We start from the raw sequence: 20686 nt of genomic DNA, 5'->3' as shown, positions 1-20686 counted from the left end.
GTGATCGATCACATTACATAACGGAATTATTAGAAAACGTTTCCTGAAGAAATCACTGAAATTCCCAAGGAAAATATAAAATGAATAAAAGATGAAAATACTTTTGATAGCAATGGAATTCCAACAAAAATAAGAATGTGATTTAATGAATGTTTTGTTTGAGGTTTGTTGTCCTATGGCAGCAAAACATGAACAGTTGATGATAGCGATGATAAACTACTTAACAAGTTCGGAAATATGGTTTTGGAGGAGAATGCTAATAAGGTCTAGTGGACTGATAGACTGAGAAACGAGGAAGGACCGACAAGAATAAGAGAGGGAAAAAATACTGCTGAGAGAAATCATAAAGAGAAATACATCTTAGTTGGTTCATATACAGCAGTACAACAAAACTGTTTCAATTTGCTCAGGACCAAGGGTGGTAAAGGACAATCAATTGATATCTCTCGGAATAAAATTTCACTTCCAAAGACAGGTACAAATACAAACTGCTGTGTAAAAACATCCCAGAGTGTTTTTACACCGTAAGTAGGGTGACCAATTGGTGACTTGGGTTCAGGTTGGACAGAGTATGAGTTCCAATGCAACAGTTTCAGAGTGTAAAAATCATTCGCCTTGACTGGGATTCGAACCCAGATCCCTCAATATCCGGTCGAGTGCTTTAGCCACTTAAGCTACCGAGGCGTCCTCTTAAACTCTGAAATTTTGGGGCTTTTAAAGGAACAAGATGTTGTGACGAAATACCGTACATACAATGTCACAGGCATTCGTAATCGTGCGCGACGCGCCACAGTCCACGAGGTTAAAGCCAACTTTAAACGCTTATGGTGTTTTCACTTTGACAAATTCCAAAGAAACTGCGGGAGATGCCGCAACAGTAACTTTTAACGGAGTCATCCGCTAATGTGCATTTCAATGCAACAGTTTCAGTGTAAAAATCATTCGCCTTGACTGGGATTCGAACCCAGATCCCTCAATATCCGGTCGAGTGCTTTAGCCACTTAAGCTACACTCTGAAACTGTTGCATTGAAATGCACATTAGCGGATGACTCCGTTAAAAGTTACTGTTGCGGCATCTCCCGCAGTTTCTTTGGAATTTGTCAAAGTGAAAACACCATAAGTGTTTAAAGTTGGCTTTAACCTCGTGGACTGTGGCGCGTCGCGCACGATTACGAATGCCTGTGACATTGTATGTACGGTATTTCGTCACAACATCTTGTTCCTTTAAAAGCCCCAAAATTTCAGAGTTTAAGAGGACGCCTCGGTAGCTTAAGTGGCTAAAGCACTCGACCGGATATTGAGGGATCTGGGTTCGAATCCCAGTCAAGGCGAATGATTTTTACACTCTGAAACTGTTGCAATGAAATGCACATTAGCGGATGACTCCGTTAAAAGTTACTGTTGCGGCATCTCCCGCAGTTTCTTTGGAATTTGTCAGAGTATGAGTTGTTCTACGTTGATCCTTAACTTGTACTCATTATCCATATATCGCCGGGCAGTCCATTTTTAAGTTATGACACCCATTCCGCTAATTAAAGAACTAGTGAATACTAACAACAAACTTTGTCGGCTCAGAAACCATTTGCTTAAATTTAAAATTTCATGCGCGATAAAGTTGCTTAATCAACTTCATTCAACTGCTTCACTAACCAAAAGTACCTAGGCATGGCTTTAACTAAGAAAATTCATAAAGACCGACCACTTTATAAGCCGGACGCGATCATCAAAGTTTCGACGTTACACGAGGGCTAAGCTTTAGGCAAAAATGTACGGGCTGTTCCTAACGTTGTATATTCCTATTGTCCATAAATAAATTATCGAAGGCTAAATTTTGAAAAAGACTATGAGCTCTTCCGCTTCCTCCGTGTGGAGCTCTTCACTTGTTTCTCTTTTCTCAATACTGGCCGCTTGGGTTGCTAAAATAAAAAGATCTAAAAATGTGGTCTGCTACGATGATATTTATGAACAATAAATGCAGTATTTTGGCTCCCATGGAGCAAAGGTTTGGGGAATATCTCTTTTCAAACCGGTAAAATCGCAAGAAACTTGACTGTTAGCTCGATTTATGAATTTACAACTCCGTAGAAGCTCTCATTAATGATGAAATGCCTTATGGAAAGTGGTTTTAACCGAAAGAAACTGGCAATGGAATGTTCCAGCGAGCTTTGCAGAACTCGGCCGTCAAGCTCTCCAGGAAATCATTCAACTCGACGGGAGAAAAGAATTAACGCGTCCGGGCAGGAAAAAACCCTTAGTCGCCACGTAAACCCCATGCAGTTCAGCCACCCACGAATGAAATGAAGTTTCGTGGGACGGTAAATGATAAAAAAAAACCTCCCGACCGGTCCCATTAGATCCACCTAACACTAAGGTCCAACAAAAATTAAATGTATTTCCGACCTGAAGGAGGATTTCAGAACACCATCAAATGCCCTGAAACGTGAATGGACAGAAAACCCTTCGGGGAGTCAACTGGACAAGAGCGGGGAGAGGAGGCAGGGATGACCCTCGGGAGAAACTTACTCGTATTCCACCGATCAAAATCTCTTCCCACTCGTCCGGAGAGAGAGGGACACTTCAGCAAGGAGACTCAGCGACGGTGGATGTCCCTACCCGTGGCAGGGAGTGCTCGGGTGATGAGGACCGACCGGTCTAAGTCACCCCAGCGAGGGAGGACCGGCGGTTGGAAGATGAGGAGGTCGTCCGCACAGCTTCGGGAGCGCGAATGACTGACCGAGTGGACGTCGCTCGGTCCTCGGACTCTCTCACGGGTTGGGAGGGAGGGGAACGGAGGGAGGAGGAAGTAAGTGACGAACAGGGGAGGGGGCATGTTTACAGGGGTGGGGAGCTGTGTGTACGTGTGTATGATGATGTCTCCCTACTTGCGTGAAACATGGGGGAAGTGAGGGTGTATTGAGGGGAGCAAGCCGGGGGATGTGGTTTTCAGTGGGGAGGGTTGAGTCGGCGCCTTGGAGGTCCGTCTCTCTTGGGGGTTGAAGGGCGAGGGGACTGGAGGGGGAAGGGGTTGGGAGGAAAGCGGGTGGCATCGGGTCCCCCCGGTGGTGAAAAGGGAGGCAGTCAGGTGGGTGCGCGATGCATATTAAGGGAGGGGTGGAGGTGGAAGGGAAAACCGACGCAAAGAAAGAACGGGGATGATTCAATGAACGAGCAGCAGGGGCATCTCTTTTAATTAACGCCCCATTTTTTCACACGCTGCAAAGAAACTTGGGCTCTCTCGGAATGGAGAGTCAATATGGAAAAGGGGGGAGGGCGACCGGTTTCGGATGAGCGAGTGTGTTTTCGGGAGGGTGGGGGTTGCGAGTGGATGGGGGAGACGGGGAGGAGATAAAGGCGGGCTCGCACTGGGAGATTTGTTGGTATCGGTTCGGGGGAGACATCACACAGTCGAGAGGGCAGTGGTTTTTTTTCCCCACGTACACCGCGCATTTGCGGGCCGATTTGACCTCGGGAGTTCCCGAAAGGGAGAGAGGGTAAGAGAGAGAATTGGAAAGAGGTTTCGAGGGTCGGGAGGGAGGGGGCGAAGAGTAGTTTTGTGAATTACGTGAGGGAGGGGGGTGGAAAAGCAAAGGATCTGAGGTTCCAAAAACACACGTTTCCATCGGCCCTCAACTGTCTCTTTGAAAGGTGACGCATGTGGGTGGCGAGGAAGAGAGGAGCGAGAGAGACAGGATGGAGGAGGCGATCGGGTGTACGTTCGCATGAGTGGCCGACGATGCTGATGGACTGCCCGCAGGCCCGTCTCTCTTACTCCCCCCGCCACCCTCCTCTGAAGGGGGCGAGCGTGAGAGAATGACGGGAAGGACCGCTTGGAGAAATGAGAAGGACGGGGGGGGGGGGTGGCGGCGGGTGGAGCGATTGGACGGGAGTTGAGACCAGTGTGGCCGGGAGAATCATGGAAACTGCGCCGAGGGGTGTGGGGGTGGGTCGAATAGGTCAGAGAGTTGCGGTAGCTGGGCGGGTTTTCCATACCCTCCACAGATGACTACGTCCCTCCCAGGACTCCACATCCTTTGGATTCCAATCCTTCCGAATGCAAACGAGGATGATAGTAATAATAGGTTGAGTCGATGACATTGGGACCTGTATTCCGATTGGATTCCTAATTTAGAAAGGCTTTCGAAATGAAATTCTGAAAAAGTCGAAAAAATGATCTATGAATACCGATTCTGCCACCAATGCGGAGTTAATAAATATTTTTTTTATTGAAAGTCGCTCGGACAATTTTTCGACCAGTTGGAATTATGTTCTGTCACAAGAGAAAATATTTTAAATTACACTTGTTTAGACTGAATTATGATGGCTCTTGAATGAAATAAATTTAAGTTATGTAGCGCTTACGCGTAGAAAACATCATCAAAAACATCTCCACAGATTCTTTCTTCATACACCATAAAAGTTCAGCTAGGAACCATTCTGGAACTGTTATACGTGTGCTACCTGGGTTACCAAGCATCCTCAGATTTTCAGCGATGAACATTGTCTTGAGAGTCTCATACTATTTTTAACATCGGAAAAATTTCAAAACTCGTAAAAGTAGAATTACTTTTTATCTTTCCATCAATCAAGAAGATTTCACTGATATGCGGTTATACAAAATATTTTTCCACCTTAAATACCGACACATATGAGGTAAAATTTAACTAGAGCAAGGTAGAAGGTAATTTATAATTATAGTATAGGTATTATTCCCCGCTCCGATTTGCCTGAAAGCCTCAAATACCTCTGCCTCCCACTCTACTTGCTAAGCCTTACGATACTTGACGTCGGTGGCATAGCACAAAACTGTGTCATTTTCAGTATGGTATATTGGAAAATAAAGTTCGTATCACGTGTTGAAACAAGGATTAAATTAACGGGTGGCGTCAGAATATACTATATAGACTGCAAGCGGTTCAGGTAACTCTATACTTTACAGACCACATATCTTTAAAAAGAGTCGCCTGAAACAATCTTCATTATCGCGTTTTAACTTTAAACTGCCTTTTGAAATAACCCGAGGGCGCTTTCACCAACTAAAACGCACACAGATATGATTTTTTTGAGTATCGTGGCTCTAAAATGAGATTTTCCTAATTTAGAAAGAAAAAGGTGTCCTTTGATGATGTCAGTTTTCACCACTTGGCTTTTACCGATGCGAAAAAAGAACCATATCTGTGTATACGGTGGAATCGCAACAACAACGAACGCCATTTAGACCGGTGCCCATCTATCGGAAAGCTCCGTAACTGACATGATCAATAACTTATCGAAAACTTAATGGTCTAACAAAAATCTTAAATTGACAAACGTCTTAAGTTAAAGTTAAAATGACAAACATGTTGTTTTGCGGGAAGAGATAAAAAAATTATCCCAAATGTTAAGAGATTTCAGGGATAATAATATGAGAAATATTCAGTGAAATTGGTGATGACGTCAAATAAAAAAGACGCATGTGTGTAGTTAGCATGTGAAAGGGAAAAATAATATATTAATATTTACCATCTCGCGATAACCCGATGATGAACCATTCTCAGTTCATATGAAATAAACCGCAAAAATTTCCATGATTGCTTTTCAACATACTATTATACTGTTATATTATTACATACTATATACTATTATGTACAACGGTATCGGTGATAGTATGTAGATTATTTGAGGCACATCACTTAGAAATTAGTAAAATCGAGCTAAGGTTTTGAACTTATAACATAGAATTAATTACCTAAACGCCATTTATACCAACATTATTAAGATGACAATTTCAATACACCCATTCTTGCGCCACTGGTTCAGAATTTTAAAATTTCAAGTAAATAATTTGATAAGCTTCCCTATGAAAACAATCGAAAACAGTTTCTTCTTTATTGAACCGACAGAGAGTAAGAATACGCGTAAGGAAACTTTGAATGTGATCGGATAGCGCATCAGTGGAGATAGAAGTAAAAGCAAAAATTTAGCGGACTTTGTCAAATGTTCGCTCTATAGGGACGTGCATGGTAGAGTCCCATCCCTTTAAAAATTCCGAGGATTAGGCTAATAGTGAAACTTAAATCCCTGATATCTATTTAAAAAATAATTTCAGAATAAAATTCTCCTCGTATGGAGGGAGAGACTGTTAAGCGGGCTCATTACCGGCCTAAAATTTTGTAACCGCATTTCATGACCAAATTAAGACAAACAAATAAGAACAAAATGTTTTATCATGATAAAATAAAATAAATAAGGAAAGAATGATAGAAATTAACCACAATGAACAAAAGTATAAAACCACGAAATTTCTGAAGCATGACGTATCATGACTGTTCATATTCATTAACTCATTCGGTACTGAAAGCATGATTCGATTATTTTACCGCCTATCAATTTCATGCGCCGACCCATTTTACATGAAATTGGATTTGATTTTGAGATTCCATTACATTTTGGATGCATTTTCATATTAAAAGTGGCTCCTCACTTCTTTAGGAAATTGAGCAAAATCGTTTTGATCCAGTGGCGAGGGGTGGAGGGGTCGTATCTGAAAACGCATGCAAAGGCAATAAAAAACTGGTCATGACTTAATGCAGTTATGTCCGAACCGTTTACGTCAAGCCCTGTCATGAGATGTCGCGGTGTTGAAATTCCCTACTTGCACACCGTCTCTCCAGAGCCGGTTATGAAGTGGCCTGTTATGGCACGACTCCGGGCCACCAACTAGAGCACTCAGAGTGCAACGAGCCACTAGCCCCATTCAAAGCCCCCTCCTCCCTCAACGCCGGGTTTCTACCCCCCTCTCCCTCTCCGTGCCTGAGTCCCGTGAGCCGCCCTTCAAGGGAGAGTATGTGTGTGTGGGGGAGGGGGGGAACAATGCTTTGGTCACACAATGGCGTGGTCACGAACAGACTCGAAACGCCCGCGTTATGTCGAAAGTGGAGCCGATTGTCCATTATTCCGAAAACGCGGTGCAGGTTAACGGCGACAGCCGCGCCAAATCCCGCAGCAGATACCTCCTGGGCGTGGTAGAAAGTGAATTTTCTTTCATCTCGAGCGCAATAAATTAACATTTTCCCCGGGCAAGGGCCAAATGCGACCAATTGGGATGGGTATATGGGAGGTAAATACCGTGTCATCACACGTTACCGCTCCAATTCAAAGAATCTTTGAATCCACCAACATAACTCTTCCCTCTTCAATTCCATAGTTCTCATACATTCCCTGAAATTCCCTGACTCAATCGTTGCAAGCCAAATCCGAACACAAGCACTGATAAATAAATCATAATGATATCATTATTTCTTTCGCAGAAACCAGCCATTCCGTTATTTTGTCAAATGAGAAGCTTAAGAAAATCTGAAGTACCCCATACTCCGGAGAGTTAAAAATGAGGTTTTAATCGAATTAACCGTTTTTGTGTTTCACTGTCCTACAAAGTAAAGGAACCCAAACTTTCACCCTTCGAGGAGTTATGGCCCTGAATGAATTTTTGCAGTGCTTCAGGGAAAAATGATTGGTTTTTAAAGCAGGTGTAAACCGAGAAATCTATCGGTGCATGTGTTTGAGGAACCTAAGAATAGAGTAACCTCGGAATAGAAGAGAACGGAAGAAACAATACTTGAAAGTGACGGTGGCCAAAAAATATTTAAAGATACGGTAGCATAGAAGAAATTAGAAACAAAGGAGTGTTTCATGTCACGAAATAAAAACGTCATATTGTGCTAGACCTACTGCTTAAGGGAGCAGTCAAAGGGACATGAATGTACATAGAGAGTTGTCAAGCTTAAAATCAAGGGTGAAAGGTCATTTATTTTCGAATCAAATTAGGATCATTATCATGCCGTATCGGATTAACATTTCAGGGAAATATCCAGCATAATAAATTTACCTGTTTGGAGTACAGATCGATTCCAAACACGAATATGAATTTTGCGTACCTCTTTCACTTCTATTTTCTCAACTTAAAATACTTTCTGAGACCATTTCCACCTTGTGTTCGCGTATCGATTGGATAATTGTATTGTTTTTTCTGATCCTTCAATGCCTACTTCATTTTGTGGCCGTGGAAAATCCGATTGGGCGAGGGTCAAAGGAAATTCACGTTAATTTATAGTCTGAAGTAATTTAGAACATCAACATTTGTGATAAAATAAATACCCCCCCACAAAATAAGTAAAAAATTATAAGCATTAGTTTAAATTAAAAATTTCATAGCCTCAAAGGAGAAAAAGTCACGGCATTGAAAGAAGAAATCGGTGGAAATTCTGAAAGTGAAATTTATGACCCTATAGCGTAGTTGCAGCATTAGCAACATCTTGGCTGATATCGAGAGATGAGAGTTGAGATCAACTCGAAATAAGTTCAATTGCACGGGAAAATGAAGCATTCACGATATCCTTTTAACGTATCACTCTCAGTTTCGCAAAATCTTTTGGAACCAACCTTTTAGATTTTAGTTGAGACGCTTTAGAGCCATCGCCTGGATTAAAACCCTTTTCCCGATAGTCGGTGACCAAACGTCATACTATTTGCGCTACAGCGTCGTCTTCAAGAATAATGCGTATCTAAAAACAAGGCATTTAATCATACACCACGATGCGCAAAATATTGGGACTCAAGGTTCCAGGTTTACCAGCTGATCGTATGTGCTTTGAATTAGGTGTTCTGTTTAGATAACCATTATAGTTATACCGTATTTCTCCGTCTTCTGATGCCCCGATGTCAAGAACGCAACCCAATGTTAACAAGCACAATTTCGAGTAAATTGAATCAATTAAAAATGAAGACCTCCTCAAATTTTCTCAAATTTTAACAAGGCTTTTTGGATGAATTTAGGTTTTCTTATGTATTGCTTATTTTTTGCACTATTTTAGGCGAGAAGATTTTATATTCTGGATTTTAAGTTCATGTATCGTATTTAAGAGTTTTGTTGTTATGTAGCATTGACAACTTTCCTCTGGGATAGTTTAAGTCTACTGGAAGGTAACATTTGGTAAAATTGCGTAGTTTCAGGCATGATATTACGAAATTTGAAGAGCACTTTTCCAATTTTAAGAGCGAAACATATTCCAACTTACAGAGGAAAAGTGCTCTGATACTGCCACTATTAACCTTCGGTCTCCAGAGCGCGCGGTGAACCTTTGAGTATTATTTAAAGAAAAAAATACATCTAGACAATGGATAAATTCCACCGGGTAACGGCTAAAACAGTGTAAAAACATAAATTACTCCACTACATTAAAGTAGTACACCACTACATTAAAGTAGTGGGGCTAAACTAAGCTAGCAGTATTGCTAAACATTTTTCCCAACTATATGAACTGGTATTTTACGCATGAACCCGGTTACCTTAGCTCATTTGCTGGTTGCTAGTGTTTTAAGCACGTCAAAGAATCCCGTGCTATTTTACACAGCAGGTGTCAATATAGTTTTTTATCTTTGCTTAAAATTTGCACAGGGGAAGCCTTCGGATACATTAAATTCAAGATGAGAACACAAAGAAAGAATCCATCCCATTAATCTCAATTGGGAAATGAAGCATTTTTTTGAATGTTTCACAATCAACCAACGTTTACCAGGGGGTGGGTCGAATTCTGTGGCGGATACTCGATGGCAGACGTTCGGTGCGGGGTGGGGTTGGGGTGGGGGGGAGGGGTGGATTAAATTTCAACACTTTGGCGGACGGGAGAGCAGGGCTTGAGTGGAGAAGAGGTAATGGGCCGGTCGAGATGAAAATTAAGCGAAGGAGGGGGAGACTTTTGGATTGGGAATTGGCTGGAGGTCGTTTACAATAGACTGGAGGTTGGAGAGATTTATGGAGCGAAGCGGCAAACAGCCCCGGCGATGGATGGGGGGAGGGTGCGATGGTGAATTGGGGGAAGTGTCCCCAAATTGATTCGGTGGGGGAAAAAGTAAGCAAAGCATTTTGGAAACAATAGGCAGTCAACGGGGGGGGGGGGGGGTTGGTCGGGTGATTCGGAGCTTCTTTTCTCATTTGCGTTTTAAAAGCCAACTAGACCGAAATAGTAAATTGACATTAACTAGTAATGATTTAAGCAAATGTCAGGGAGGGAGCCAGCATGATCAATGAGGTGAGAGACGGAAGAAAAGAGCATGTGACAAAATTTCTGAAATACCTTTTTAAAGCAACAGACAAGGTTTTTTTTGGTTTTAAAAAAATTGACCTTAATGAAAATACTCGTTTTGCGAAGAAAGCATAGGGAATTAACTTCTATGTGTAATAATCCAATTAATTAATAAGTTAGCTCAGAAAATGCTGTCATCCTAACGTTGTGGTCATGAGAAGTGCTAGTTATTAGAGAGATATGAAAAATTCTTCCATTAAATGACTCGAAAGTACGTAATATGAGGTCGGATACACAAATCGAATTTGATTGATTAACTCCTAGGCTCTAATATAATTAAAGGTAAAATTCAAAAGCAATAATTATAAACTAATCGCGACACATTGAATCAAGAATATTGATCCCAATGGATTCAACGAGAAAGTGTAATAAGATACTTAACAAGTTCATGAAATATTTAATACCCACTCTATCGTTCGACGTTTCAGAATCAATTGGAAAATGAAACGGTGGTTTCCCGTGGTATCAATTTATTGGAAATATTACGTTGATATCTTAGTTTACTTCGACCTCGGTTAAACTAATAAACAAAAAAAACACTGAGAACATGTTTCAATATATTCTATTGTTTCAGGGTTCACTTCGTGGAAGTGTTTAATATCCATACTAAAAGGAAAGACTTGTACTTTTCCACAGATTTTATTATATGGTACAACGCGTTTCACCGACTTGCGGTATCATCAGGTACAAATATTTATGTTCCGGGAAAAGCGAGACTAGTTTCCTTTGACTCTAACAATTTATTTACTTGTGTACCAATACCGGAAACTTTTCTTAGGGTGGGAGAACTACTCAAGGATTCCACCATTGCCCGAAATATCTCTGACGAATTGGTCTCCCTCATCAAAATGACAGTTAACCAGAATTATTTTAGTTTCAACCACACTCTTTACAGCCAAACGGATGGGTTAGCTATGGGTTCCCCACTTTCCCTATTCCTAGCCGAAGTCTTCCTCCATTCTATAGAAGAACATCTTTTCAATGCTGAAAATCAGCATAACAAAAACGTGGGCTATTGGTTTCGTTACGTTGACGATATACTATGCCTATGGAACGGAACCAACCGACAAACTCCTTCCTTAATTTCCTAAACACACTTCATCGGAATATCTCCTTCTCCATGGAAAAAGACGTCAACGGCACCATCAACTTCCTCGACTTGGCAATCATAGTTGGGGAAAATAGACACGAATTTGCAATTTATAGGAAATCCACTTATACAGACCACATAATTTCTAATGATTCCACACACCACTTTTCTCACAAACACGCAGCCCTCCACTCCATGATCCACCGCCTCCTACACATACCCCTTTCCCCCAGAAACTTCAATATTGAACTCCGGACTATCACTAATATAGCTACCAACAATGGTTACAACCCTAAACTAGTTGACACATTACTGCGGAAAAAACAAAAAGAAATGGCCATCAAAAGTATTTTCGTATCACAGCCCGCAGTATCTAAGGATTTTAAGTGGTGCTCGATCCCATTACTGGGAGATATTTCATATAGGATTTCCAACTGCCTACCCACCTCACTCAAAGCAGCCTTCTACCCACCCGTAACCCTCTCCAAACTTCTAGCCAATGGAAAAGACACCCAGGATAGCCTTCTCGAATCAGGCATTTATAAACTGAAATGCGAGGATTGGCAAGGGTTTCCCCTCCGCCGCGGGCAAATGCCAGACCAATGCCATCCCAAAGATAAGAGTTCCATATATAAGCCAAATGTTCTTTCTGCTACCGCTGAACACAGAATGTTAATATTCAGTGGAAAAAGACCCTGAAGAAGCTTGTTGTCTAAAACAGGGCTTCCTAGTAGGTGCACTGTTAAACTTTATTAAATGTTATCGTTACAATTGTTACTTATTAAATGTATGTGCACCTACTTGGATAAATAAACACTTGAAATCGAAAAATCGAAATCGATTGGCAAGGAACACGCAAGGTGTCCCAAAAATCAGAATAACAACTCTATCTTCGCCAAGCATTTACTAGAATTCAACCACAGCAGTGACTTTGTCCCTGAGATATTACCCACACTCCCAAAAGGATTAAAAATGGACGCTCTCGAGCAATTAGAGATAAGAAGGCACTTAGCAAACCCCAACACGACCCTTTGTAATGAGCAATTGTTCCCATACCCCTCCCACTCCTCTCCAAGAAACTAGCCTGGAAATGGTCAAAACAACCCCTCAACGCACCTGCGGGCCTCCACCCCTCTCAGGCCCTTCCACCCCTCCCCACCCCCACTCTGTCCTGAGGGTATATATTCTTGCTCTGTCTGTTTAGTAAATTTGTACCTAATGCTGCCGCAAGTCGGTGAAACGCGTTGTACCATATAATAAAATCTGTGGAAATATGAACGTTTCAAATTTATGATTTGATAAACCAGCGCCTGAAATGAGAAATCAACACTCTTGATATGAAATTTCCACAAAATATCTTCGTGCCGTCTCTTGCATGCCTTTCCAGAAAATTAATGTATCTACAATATTTGTATTGCCAAGTATTTGTCATTTTAATGTTCATACTTTATGGAGTCAGTTCTGACAAATTGAACGATAAATCTATGTTCTCGAAGTGGAATATATTTCTGATGCCACAAAGCATACAAAAAATGATCAGCTAAAGGGAGAAAACGTTGGGACTTTTTCCCGTGACTTAAGCCAATCACAGAGATTTTTTCAGTCTCAAATATCAACTAGAGTAATTTGACTGAACAAATAAGAGCGTCGGCTGATTATATTTTCTTCATATTCATGTATGGCCCAAACATAACCTAAAGTCAATGGTTGCAGCCTTATAATATAGTGTTTCAGTGGAAAACAATTTTCTATTGGTGGATATTTATTATATTAAAGGTGCACACTGTATAATAATTATTATAATAAATATTAAAATGATATTACAAAAATACATAAAAAAAATAAATTATCCACTGAATATAAAATATTATAATGTTTATATCATGATTATATTATGTTAATAATTTTTATATTATATTATATCAAAGGGAAAGGAACTGGCCCCGCAACCTGATAAGGGACTTACACATGCCGATGGATTCAATACTAGGCGATCCTTAACTTCACCTATCGAACGGATTTTAGGGTTGATAATTGTGGTTTGGTTTTTCATAGTTCATTATATGCTATAAGCACACATTTATTTATTTTTATTGGAAAACGCTTGATTCAGGTTTTCATGGTTACTGTTATTAATTATGGATAAATAGAGTGACTATATAAATGAAAAGCTCTGCAAAGACTTATAGTATACTTTCGAAAAAAAATTGAAGGAGAAATGGCTAACTAAATGCGCCCACTTAATCCAAGGCTTAAACATTTTCTGATCACAATCACGAAAAGAAGATCAATGGATTCAGAAGAAGAAAAAAATGGAAAACACCAAGTAGATAATGGGATTGGGTTAGGTTTTACAAAAAACTTTGGAGGCTACCTGAGGAAAAAAAAAACGCAGTGGAGAATCCAAGAGAACCATTGCATACACTGAATTATGCCAGCCATGAATATGTAATGACCATTAATCAATTAGAAAATTAACTAATGCAAAAGAATATATTCCAGACATGTATTTCAGAAGGGCCGGAAGATCCCTTACTTCTGAATGGTCAAATGACTCGTTGACGAACGGACCGTCTGAAATCTATAGGATATTTTCTCCGAATTTCATGAAAGGACAAATGTATTATTCTGTCATCTAATGATGCCATCCGTCAACATAAATGTTGACTTTGTTTAGTTAGGAATTTTACATCGTCCAATGCAAGGGAATGAGATTTCCGTTAAGAATGATGAACGTTGACGATTATTCTAAACATTTCCGGGAGACAAATTGAAAATAAACTAACAAAATGAAACCATTTCGATTATTAACTCGCAGATTCCTAAATGAATAATCCTTGTGAGAAAGGATCATTGGTCACAATGAAGTACTGACAAATAGTTGTATAAGACACCTCGGTCATTGATATAAACCTGGAATGGTACAAGGTTTTATACATTTTTAACGAAATTGAAAATTCTTGCTCTCCAAATGTTTACCAAACGTCACCGAAAACTGAATCGCCAATATTACCAGCAATGGAAATTGAAACGCTGGAGTGAGAACGTGATCTAATAGGAATTATTCACACCAAATTTGATGGAACGGTGGCCCGAGGATTTGGTAACCGCAAAAATCGCCTGGTTTTAGAGAACATATCAATTCTAAAAAAAACAACCTCCATCATGTCTCCATGTATGTCCTTGGTCGTATTTAAAAAAAAATGTTATTAGTACCGGAAAAACATTCCTCCAATCCCTTCCTTCTCTTAAACAGTAGCAGTTTTAAGGGGAGGCGACCGACAGCTAAAGTCATTTGCGCCATTAGGGATGGACTTTAAAGGATGAAGGGTTGAGAGAAACCCGGCGTCGGCATTAGCCTGCTCTTAATGAAAGGCGCCACAGGGCCCACAGCGTAACGTCCCATCCGACGGACGGCGAACGCCATCAAGGTGCTCGCCACAAAGCATCTCAAGTAGTAGTTTTGAGGGGAGGCGACCGACAGCTAAGGTCATTTGCGCCATAGGGGATGGACAGGAAAGGATGAAGGGTGGAGAGAAACCCGGCGTCGGCATTAGCCTACTCTTTACGAAAGGCGCCAAGGGGTCCGCAGTTTAACGTCCCATCCGACGGACGGCGTACTCCCTCAAAGTGCCCTCCACAAAGCACCTCAAGTAGGGATCGAGATACCTCTGAAAAATATTCAACACCGCCGGGATTTGAACCCGCGCCCTCAGGGTGGGAAGCCCAAAGCATCTCAAGTTGGGATCGGGATACCACTGGGATATCCCAATGCCACGGGATAGATGCCGCCCCCGGGATCGATCCCGGACCTACTGGATGGGAAGCAAGTTCGTTAGCCACCGCACCATCCCAGTCCCACCTTCCTTCTCTTCAGGATCAATTTAATATCAAAATATCAAATACAAGAGTTGACTTGATTGGTGAGAATATAGCTCAGATCTGGATAAATTTCGAAGGATTTCATAGCCTTGATTGAGGCTAGTTTTTGACAGAACTTCAGTTGTATCTTTAGAATCGCGTTGTTAAAGCTGTTTCATAAGTTGGGTTGCCACATTTTTTATTTCCGGCTATTTATTTTACAAATGGTCGTTTTAAAAACTACTACGCACCTTATACTTCGCCATACGTCGTGTGAAACTCACAGATTCAGAGTAAGACGGTTCATTTCCTTCATCAATAAAGACTATGGTTTCTTGGAAGTTTCCGATGTGCAAAATATCACCGTTAAGATTACCTGGGCAGATTACCTGGGTGATTACCAAAGGTATCAACTTAGTTTGTACACTGGATTTCCAACAAAGCGTGACACAGCTCTCTAAGCGCAACAGTATCAATCCTTTCCCATCTTAACACTCAACTAGAAGAATCCATTTTCCTAGATAGTTCATTAAACTTGAGCAGTGATATGCCTTGAGTTGCATTAATCGGATAGCTGAATCAAATGGAATGAGTTTCTCCCACCACAAACTTTACGTCTCCATTGGCGGAGAACCGCAAATGAAGAACGCTACATTTACACGAATTCCGTCCGATATTACGCTTAACCAATAGGGTGAATCACCGATGTGCCAATTTTCACAGGAAACGGAAGAAGATGCTCGACCCACGTTTCGACGTGTGATGAACAAATGACTTTTGACGGCTGAGCGTCTGTTATCGTTTGCTGCAACATCTCGTCCCACGCTTAAGATCTACATTGATCCGATTGGCTCCACTGCTTTCGGAAACGCAATGCATGGAAACGCCAATAGAATAAGTCGAGGATTACTCCGAACTCACCTTGATGAGCTTGGCCATGGTCTTGGCGCCGTGGTAGCATGGCGGCAGGCAAGCCCCCAGCCTCCCGGATGGTAGGAAGGGCACCTGCGACGATCCGGACGGGTAACAGCGCCGGAGAAGGCTGCCGCCGACCTCCTCCGCCCCCGACGCCGCCGCAACGCCCGGGGGCCTCCTGCGGGCCCCGAAGGCTTCGTCCGCCTGTCCCTCGGCGTCCCCGTCCGGGAGGGGACTGGAGGGCCTCGGGGAGTGGCAGTGGAGGCGTGGGACGGCGAGCAGGAGAGATTCCTGTGTCGGGAGGGTGGGCGTGCGGGGTGAGCGTGGTTCGGGGGTGGGTGGGGTGAGTCGTGTGGGGGTGGAAATGGGTGGGGAAGGGGGTGGGCGAGAAAAGGGAAACGAACGGGAAGAAAAAAGAGCGCGTGTTAGTGCCGGGCGAGCGAGAGGGGTGGGTGGCGGGCGGAAGGATTGGTGCATCGTGATGCCCTCAACTCTAGCGGAACAGCGAGTCTGGTAACGCGGTGCCCCATGCACTTTCCCCCACCCAACCCACCTTGTCCTCCACCCTTGCCTCGCCCTCCTCACGAAAAGCAAGGACCTTCCGGGGAAAAATAATGAAACAAATTTTGTCCGTGTGATTATTAATTCATTACATGGGTTTCGGCCTAGTAGGTCGGTGACCTCGATTCACCGGCTCTCGCGCTCAGGTCTCCGCGAGGAACTCCCCGGGGAGACGTGTGGAAGCCCGAAAAGTTTAGATTCGACACCACGAGTAGAAGACTCTGGAGAGTGGAAAGGGCGGAAATATATTTTTGCTATTGAAGAAAAACTTGCAGCAGAATAAATTTTCCGAATTTGCATTTTAGTTGAATGTTATTAAGAGAATAAAACACTAAAGATAGGACTAACTGAACCGAGGTTGTTCGGAGATTACTCAAATATTTTATTGAGAGAAAGATGCGTTCAGTATGCCGCAGAATAAATTGCCCGGCTAATTTGTCAACATAGTTCAGAACAACGACTTGATGAGGATTAACTGAGTGGAGGAAACGGCTTCACTTGTTTCATAATGAGCGGTTTACTTGCACCTGACAAGAACCAAAATTTCAAAAAATTACCCAATGACGATTTATGCAGTTTACGAATCAGGAGAGAAATTAATTTAAGATACAAATTTAGCATTTGATTTTAAGAGAGAGGGACTGGGGTGGACCAGTGTCTCTCATTGTGAGGGTCGAAGGTTCAAGACCATAGCACGGAGAATATATTTCTGGCAATTTTGTCGGAAAATATATACCAGCGAAACAGCGACAACTTTTACACGCAACACAAAATGACCCCACTACTGAGAGGAAACAGCTCTCATTAGAAGATATTGATGGTGCAGGCCAAGGAGATCGGTCCGGCATCAACGGCCACAGCTTCGGGCGAGAGTGAAGTTCACGGAATCGGCCAAAGTACTGTGATGCGGAAGGCAACGGGAAACCATCTTTTTCTCCCGAGGAGATACAGCCCTACACTCAACCTATTTATGACAAGATGGCATCCTTCCCGGTGAAATATTTCGGAGGCAAAATAGTCCCCCAATCGGATCTCAGAGAAGAGACTACTTGGAAGGCTACATCGGTCAGGAAAGACTGATGAAAAACCTCCTAATTCTAATCAAAAGTGACTTGGAATGTCCTAAGGGGAGAGCGGAAAGATAGAAATGGATAGCTTGGGTAGCAGCAGACGAATACTGGGGCGACGGATATCGAGTTATACGGGTATAAACGGGAGACGACCGGAGGATCGTAGGCGTTGGCATCATACTGAAGAAAGAATGGGGCAGAAGAGTTAGGGCAATTGCAAAAATACCAGGAAGTAAGCCAATTAGTATCAGATAAAGTAGGATGGAAGGCTGCAGTCAACCAATCCTAGGATTGAACGGACAATGATGATGATATAATTTTCAGCAGAAATTTAAATTTTCTTACTTTCTAAAATAAATTTTTTTATCTAGAACACCAAGAAATAACAAATGGTAGAAACCATTTAAAACTTATCTACCAAGATTATCCTCCTTGCCTGCCAATAATAAACACTCATCGCACGTAAGATAACAGATTATACCGTCAATTTGGTGTTCGCAAACATCAAAGGAAATACGAAAGGAAAGAGGGAATCTATCTTAGCAGCAATTCTCCGCTTGTTTGTTTAGATATTTTAGTGAGCAAATATTATGTAAATTTTAGTGAGCAAATATCAAGGGACTGTTTGGATTCCACAGAACTCTGACAGTGGGACTTAAGTTTAAATTATTAAAATAATTTGAAAGTAGCCCGATGGCGAAGTATTGCAATTTCATTCACCATAGAATACTTGCTTCGAATGGAATATACACTCTCGGCTCCGAAAGTCTTACAAATTTTAAGACTCGCAACTGTTTGGATACAGCGCTTGGACATGAAAATCCATTGCCCCATGTGTGCGTGTTTGTGTTACCACCCACCCCGCACGCCCCTGCCCCTCCCTCCCGGTTTTAGGAATGAGTCACCTAACGTCGTCTCCTCCGAGTTAAATCCGCCACCGACCTCCGTCCTTCCCCACACTTCCTTCCGCTCTCCCTGCCCGCTCTCAGTAGTCATATCTCCTTTTCTTTTAAAACCTGCGTGCCGTTTGAGACAGTACTCTTTCCGCATAATGGTAATGATGAATGTGGAGGCGGTGGAAGACCATTGAATCAGTCCATATTTTCTAAAATTTGCTCAATAAATTTTATTCTGCCTTGTGAATTACGGGTGGTGTCCTAACACCCCCCGCCACACGCCCTTGCGGCGGCTTGCGGGGTATTAAGTAGATGTAGAAAGGTGTAACAAAGGTGTATTTTGCGGAAAAAAGAACTTTATAAGATAGTTAAAAAAATAAAATCAGTTATCATTCATGAACAGAAATAATGTCTAAATTATGACTGTAAGCCTCTGAATTTCGACTCCATTGGTGCGGAAATATTTTTCTTTTAACCTAGAGCTCCTTCTTCTGCACGTAATTACAATTGTATGCGGTAACTGAGTTAATAACCTAAATTTTAATGCAAGCGAACTTTCCGATAGGATTGAATGCAAATCAAAAGGCAGAAAAAACGGCTACTCAAAAGGAATATTTTTTTAGAGAATTTACTGCTATTTAGATATTTTTAATATGTCAACACAGTAGCGAGACTAACTGTGATATTAACTTAAGGATAAAAATATTCTTGTGAATCTTTTGAGAAAATTACAAAATATAACATAATTTTCTTTCAAATTAGTTGAACTGCCACAAAATGATGTAAAAAATACAACAGATAAGCAGATAAATTTTATTTGGCTGTTAATATTTAAAAGATTACAACATTTAGAATAATCATTTTCCAAATTTGTATACGCAATAAGTAAACGCGATTTATCATTGCAATTCAAACCTACCTACCTTGCTTGAATTTCATACATCATAGAAATTTGGGTTCAAGAATAAAATTTAGTTGCAGCTGTTTTTAGCGGAGGTGACCGACAACTGAGGTCATTTGCGCCATTAGGGACGGACGGGAAAGGATGAAGGGTGGCGAGAAATCCAGCATTAGCCTTCTATTGACGAAATACCGCAGCTTAACGTCCCATCCGACGGACGGTGTACTCACTCACTCACAGTGCTCTCCACAAAGAATATCAAGTAGGGACTGGAATACACCTGAAATATATATTCCGCCTCCGGGACTCGAACCCAAGCCCTCTGGGTCGAAAGCCAGTGCGTTAGCCACCGTTCCATCTCGGTCTCCATATTACTTGGTGTAATGCTTATGAAAAAATTAGTCGTCCGTTGTCACTGTGTCAAGGATGATTTTTTTCTCCACCCTGTTAATAACGAAAGGTCGTGTGTGGGAAACGCTAACTTGTGTGAAATCCTTCAAACATTTCCTGTGCAATTACACTACGACGTGTGCTCCGACGGCGAATGCTTCCGAGAGCACGGTGCCAGTGGTAGGTGATCGACCTATTTTAAGACATTGGCCCGGGTCGCCCAAGGTTGGTAAATTTACTCCGGGGACACACCCAGAACCACCGAGGTTATCCGAGATTGAAGTCGCTAACTACATGACGCTTTGAGCGATAGACGCACCCGAGTGCCAACATTCTCCCGCTTCGACCAAATCCACTACACTTAATTTAAGCTTCTGAGGTTAGAGCAATTTAGTTCGATTCACCTCAGCGATTATTACTGAGTTCAAGTGAAACTAAAGAAGCCGACCGCCCGCTCAAGGGTGGTGAGTTACAAGAAATATTTTTTAATTTATCAGAGAACGCAGTTTTTTTTACTATCACAGGAAATTTACCACACCAGTAACTGAGCGTCAAAAGGTGACAAAAAGTAGGACACGCACACTAAGCTATTTTATTCAAGCGGGTTTTATACCAAAAAAGGTGACCTAATACATATTTTGAGAAAAAGACGAAAAGTTGTAAACCCTATGGAAAAAGGCAGCATGATGATATCAAAAAAGGTTTACATTATTCATACTGTTCAAATTAATTTCCTTGGAAATATATCTCATTCATCATTTCTATAAAACTATTTATTATTAGGAAGGTAAACAGTTTCCCTCTACATCGTGCCATATGATCCAACAAACCAAAAGCAGTTTGTGATTACAGTTTATAATACAAGTAATATTGTTTTCCA

General features: G+C 41.7%; 1 protein-coding gene across 1 annotated transcript in view; it reads right to left on the bottom strand.

Annotated features, from left to right (window-relative positions):
- The window catches only part of LOC139693689 (uncharacterized), a 63682-nt gene that overhangs the window by 36348 nt on the left and 6648 nt on the right, over positions 1 to 20686 (bottom strand). Inside the window, exon 2 of the mRNA XM_071591932.1 lies at positions 15995 to 16279. Coding sequence (XP_071448033.1) covers positions 15995 to 16012 — 18 coding nt within the window. The 5' untranslated portion in view covers positions 16013 to 16279. The remainder of the gene's footprint in view (positions 1 to 15994; positions 16280 to 20686) is intronic.

The sequence above is a fragment of the Hetaerina americana genome, unplaced genomic scaffold, assembly GCF_022747635.1.
Source record: "Hetaerina americana unplaced genomic scaffold, ioHetAmer1.1.p SCAF_5, whole genome shotgun sequence".
In the NCBI taxonomy this organism is placed as follows: domain Eukaryota; kingdom Metazoa; phylum Arthropoda; class Insecta; order Odonata; family Calopterygidae; genus Hetaerina; species Hetaerina americana.
Note: the sequence above shows the minus strand (reverse complement) of the source record. Positions and strands in the feature narration are given on the sequence as shown.